This window comes from Hibiscus syriacus, unplaced genomic scaffold, assembly GCF_006381635.1.
Source record: "Hibiscus syriacus cultivar Baekdansim isolate YM2019G1 unplaced genomic scaffold, ASM638163v2 tig00110450_pilon, whole genome shotgun sequence".
Lineage (NCBI taxonomy): Eukaryota > Viridiplantae > Streptophyta > Magnoliopsida > Malvales > Malvaceae > Hibiscus > Hibiscus syriacus.
In genome coordinates, this window is record NW_024062743.1 from 7,910,421 (window position 1) to 7,915,305 (window position 4,885).

Sequence of the window (4,885 nt, forward strand, 5' to 3'; positions counted from 1 at the left end):
CACAACACCAAAGCGCTCGCTCTGGGCACTATTTTACTAAAGCGGTTAGCGCACGCCTTTGCCGCCTGTGGAAGATTTTAATAAAAAAATATTCTTGTTTTAATAGAAACTAAATCGCCTTTGCTGCTAGGGATCCTTTACTTCTTGATGCGTCTTGTTTCTTGATGCGTCTTACACTTTTTCAATCAGCTGTGTTTACGGGTGTATGTGCATTATTAATGATTAAAAAAGATTCTAATTAGATATTATCATGTAATTAATTTAGATTATTCACAATAATAATAAAAGATATAATTATTTTCTTGCGATAAAAGCCATTATTTTAGAACTAATTTGTCTGAATTGATGTCTTAGAATTCTAAGAGTGACCGTCATCTCATAAGTTTAACAGTCTTTCAAATCTTACACTTAAATATCAAATTGGGTGTAAATTATGAAGAGGAGCTATCCTTTTATAGAAGTACTAGACATATAAAATCATCAGACGACTACTTACTCCAACTGCTCTTGAATAACCTACCCAATAATTTACTTCGCTATTTGCATTACTCACATGAAACAAACTCAATCTGAAGGGATATATTGATAGAGTGTTCAAATCAAGTGATGAAATTAGGGCAGACTTTGCTGGGATTGATGTCGGAAGCATTGGGTTTGAACGCTGGTTACCTGGAAGAGATTGGGTGTGGCGAGGGATTGTTTATGGTCGGCCATTACTATCCGCCTTGCCCCAAACCTGACTTGACATTGGGAACCAGCAGCCACACCGATAGTGGCTTCTTCACCGTGCTTTTACAAGATCAAATCGGTGGACTTCAAGTTCATCACCAAAACCAATAGCTTGACGTTGACTCTATCCACGGGGCTCTTGTTTTCAATTTGGGCGATATGATGCAGGCAAGTCCACTCAATTATTCCTACGATTCTGTTTTGGCACCGTTAAATATTTCCTTTATCAATTACTATTTCTTTAAAACATAAAAATTATTTAATACCTTTATTAAAAAAGAAAAATCCTTTTTTCTTTTCAAAACCATAAAATGCATTAACATTTCGGGAACATATACGATAATTGGATTTGATTCTCTCTCTCTTTTTTTCTTATTTCTATTTGTATACAGTTATTATCCAATGACAAATTCAAAAATGTTCATCATAGAGTGCTTGCAAATAAAAAAGGTCCAAGACTTTCAATAGCAAGTTTCTTTAGAACACATCTTCCACCTGAGAATGCATCAAGGCTTTATGGACCAATCAAGGAATTGGTGTATGAAGAAAAGCCTCCACTCTATAGGGAAACTACTATCAAAGACTTCCTGTCAAGCTACTTCTCAAAAGGGCTTGATTCTTCTACACTTCAATACCTCAGGATATGAGTTCCAACTTTCAGGTGTCAAAGTCTGCGTTTTAATGCTATAATTACTCGGACTCATGTTTAGTCTATTAGTTTCTACAATTATCTTTAAAAATGTGATGTGAAATATATTTAAGGTTAGAATTTTAACTTTTGTAATACATCTCGTTACAGTGTAATTATGTAAGTAATAGATATACAATGATACCGAGAACTAAATTATGTAACACTCTAATCGCTTGTAAATGTGTTTATTGTGGCACGTAAATCTATGTAAGTATTCACAATCGACGCAAGTAATATAGTAGTGAGTGAGTATCGTCTCCACAGGGATTGGAGGGCTTTTAAAAGATTGCTACAACTAGGAATAAGGGGCTGTTTGTTTGGCTCTGAATGGAATCATTTAGCGCTGAATGCTGAACCGTTCAACAATCAAACTGTTTGTTTTTTCACCTCTGAATGTTTCAGTAATGAATGATTCAACAAAACAGTGCTGAATGATTCAGCACAGAAGTACATTCTGAATGATTCAGAGCCATTATAAAACAACATGTCACATTCAGAGCTAATTCATGCAGAGCCTCTGAATCATTCAACATTTGAATCATTCAGCGCTTAATCATTCTGAAGTAAACAAACAACCCCTAAGTGTCACTAACTAATCCTAACTATCTAATTCTAATTATATAAACAAGGAAAATATGCAATGACAAATGGTTTGAACATATGGAAAAAAGTATGGCCAAGGTAAGAAAAATTATAAAGTGAAGTAAGCATAATCGTTTTGTCGTGGCAAGAAAAATTGTAAAGTTAAACAAATAAAAGTTGTCAAGGCTAAAGTTGTTAAAACTTTGTAAATAGACTGACAACCTCACACAATCAGATTTCTAAAGGAGCACTTGGGTTGAATTTGCTACGACGAGAAATTATTCTATGTCTAGGATGATCTAGTGCCCCATAGGATTTACTAAAGTATTCTAGGACTTTTGCTGCGACAATACTACTCGGCGTGAACTACAACCCTTGGTTTGTCAAACTGTTGTTGCGACAATACCCCTCAGCGTAATCTGTAGCTTTTCTCCTATCTTACTCAAGTATCTACCCTTTTTAGTCGAATAAAACCCTCTCCTTATCTCTAAGGCGGATTAGATCCTCACCATCCTGGATTTGTTCCCTTATTTATGTAAATCTAACCTAACTCTCTCGATATTAGGCATCAACTCCTAGAAAAATGACATTCTCTCAAAAGCTCTTACAAAGACTAGAAATGTTTTGTCGTGGCACCAAGCAATCTCTCAAAAGCTCTTATAGTGACAAGGCAAAATATTAAAACAGTGAACAAAACAACACTAAGCATAAACAAACTTAATCATTCTTTAACAATTGAATAAAGTATTATCAAATCATCATCCAACACCAAAAAAAATAGCTCATAGTGTGGTAAATATCATCCCAAAAATCAATATTTAAGTACAAGCCCTTAAAAGATAAGAAAATGAAGAACAAGAGGAAGAAAAACTCCCAGAGCAGAGCTTTGCCGTGACATCAGACCACCACCATGACTGCTCCAGCGGCTAGCCTCTGTCAAGGGCATAGCCACTACTCTGGAGAAGCCTCGCTATGGAGGGCACCAAGGACAAACGAGTTGAGAACGATGGAAAAGAGTATGTCGCGCCCGCCTTTTTCCAAGCATAGGGTATTTTCTCTATATGATTCTGAACACTTTATGAAGAATTATAATGGGATATATATAGTGAGAATTTTTAGGGTTTAGTTCCCTTAGAAATTCCCTAAATACCCTTGAAGTTAAACCTTTATTGTGAATAACATAGTAGCTGGTAGTGGTCAAATTCCTTGACGAGGGCATGATTGCACATGAGGTGAATAGGCCATTTGGCCAAGTGATGTCAGCAGTTCTGTTAGACTTGCAAGATAAAACTTGCCTTGGCAATAAAATTTGTTCCTCGCTGTCATGGTATTCTGTTCCACTGGCCCTAGAAAATTAATTTTTCTCGGTAAATAAATTCTTCTTTAGTCATTTCCTGCATTATCACAATGAACAAACAACCTTTTTCTTCAGAAACATAAGTTTAGCCAAATAAACTTTGCCTCGTCAAAACTTATCCACCACATGCAAATATGTCCTAAATGCAACTAAATGCAGCTAAAATGCTAATTCAATGGCTTTTATACACTCAATAACTTAAGTAAAAGACCTAAAATATAGTATTTTTACGGAGTTATCACACCCCCAAACTTAAGCTATTACTTGTCCTCAAGCAATGGATAATGAGCAATAGAAAAATGAAATGCTATCGCAAAGTCTAAATCAAGACAGTCAAGTGGTTTAAAATTTCAGCCCTCAGCAACAAGTTTGGCCTCAACATGCTAGATTGAACGATAAGTCAAGTACCTTTCCCTAGGTCAAGATCCTTTGTCAGTGTGTGTGCGTGATTGTATGCTAGACTATTCACGTTACTGTAGCAGTGCATCGATACACTGTTCATTACTGTTCATAATACTATTCATAAAAACATCTTTTGCTTTAAGTTTGTTATAATGAAACATAATTCATATGATATGATATTTTTATAATATCATTTACCATTTTAAGAAAATAAAATTTTAAATCACTTTTGAATTGGAAATGGTTTTAAAAATTCAGGTGACATCTATAATCTGTATAGGTATAATTATACGGGTTATGGGTGTTACATTTATTGGTATCATAGCTACAGGTTTAGTCGATTCTAGGACTAAACCGAGTTTGTTTTGAGTTAAAAAGTGTATACATGCCGCTAGGATGTCAAAAGTTACTGATAGTTGTATATATACTATGATGATGCTTATTAGGAGTAAAGTTACTCTTTACTAAAGTACGATGATTTTGAGTGTGTTCAGATGTCAGATCATCAAGAATCGAGTAGGGCAGGCGATCATGTTACTCCTGCACAGAGTGAGAGTAATGAGGTGAACCAGAATCCACCCAATGCTCAGCCGAATGTAGAGATGTCTAATCCGAATCAACATGATATGTCTGTTTAAGATCAGGGGTTGTTCTTACAAGCCCTAGACATCATTATTAATCGTCGAACCCCAATGTCAGTTTCAAAAAAATTGAAGAAGATGAGAGCACCTGAATTTCGAGGTGATTCAGATGCTAATCTGATGGCTGTTGACTTCTGGTTGAATGATGTTAAGAATATTCTCAACAGGATTCCTTGTGATGATCAAGGAAAGTTGGAAGGGGTTGTGTCTCTACTGATGGAGCAAGCTAGTGTGTGGTGGAATACAGCCGTCGCACGAGTTTCCACTGAGCAGATCACATGAGAATTCTTTCTGAGGGAATTCAAGGAAAAATATATTGGGGACGTGTTTGTCAATGAGATGATGCAACAGTTCCTAAACTTAAAGCAATCCGACAAAACATTTTATGAGTACGAATGCGAGTTTCACAGGCTGAGTAGATTTGCTTCGGAGTTTCTTCCGACTGAGAAATCTAGAATTGATAGATTTATTTCTGGATTGGAT

At 35.8% G+C, this 4,885-nt stretch overlaps 1 protein-coding gene across 1 annotated transcript; it reads left to right on the forward strand.

The window, feature by feature from the left end:
- Nucleotides 1-636: 636 nt before the first annotated feature.
- On the forward strand, nucleotides 637-1,376 carry LOC120126193 (deacetoxyvindoline 4-hydroxylase-like). Its single transcript, XM_039144456.1, has 2 exons — nucleotides 637-819; nucleotides 1,122-1,376. The coding sequence occupies exons 1-2, from the start codon at nucleotides 637-639 to the stop codon at nucleotides 1,374-1,376; spliced, it is 438 nt and encodes a 145-aa protein (XP_039000387.1).
- Nucleotides 1,377-4,885: the final 3,509 nt, after the last annotated feature.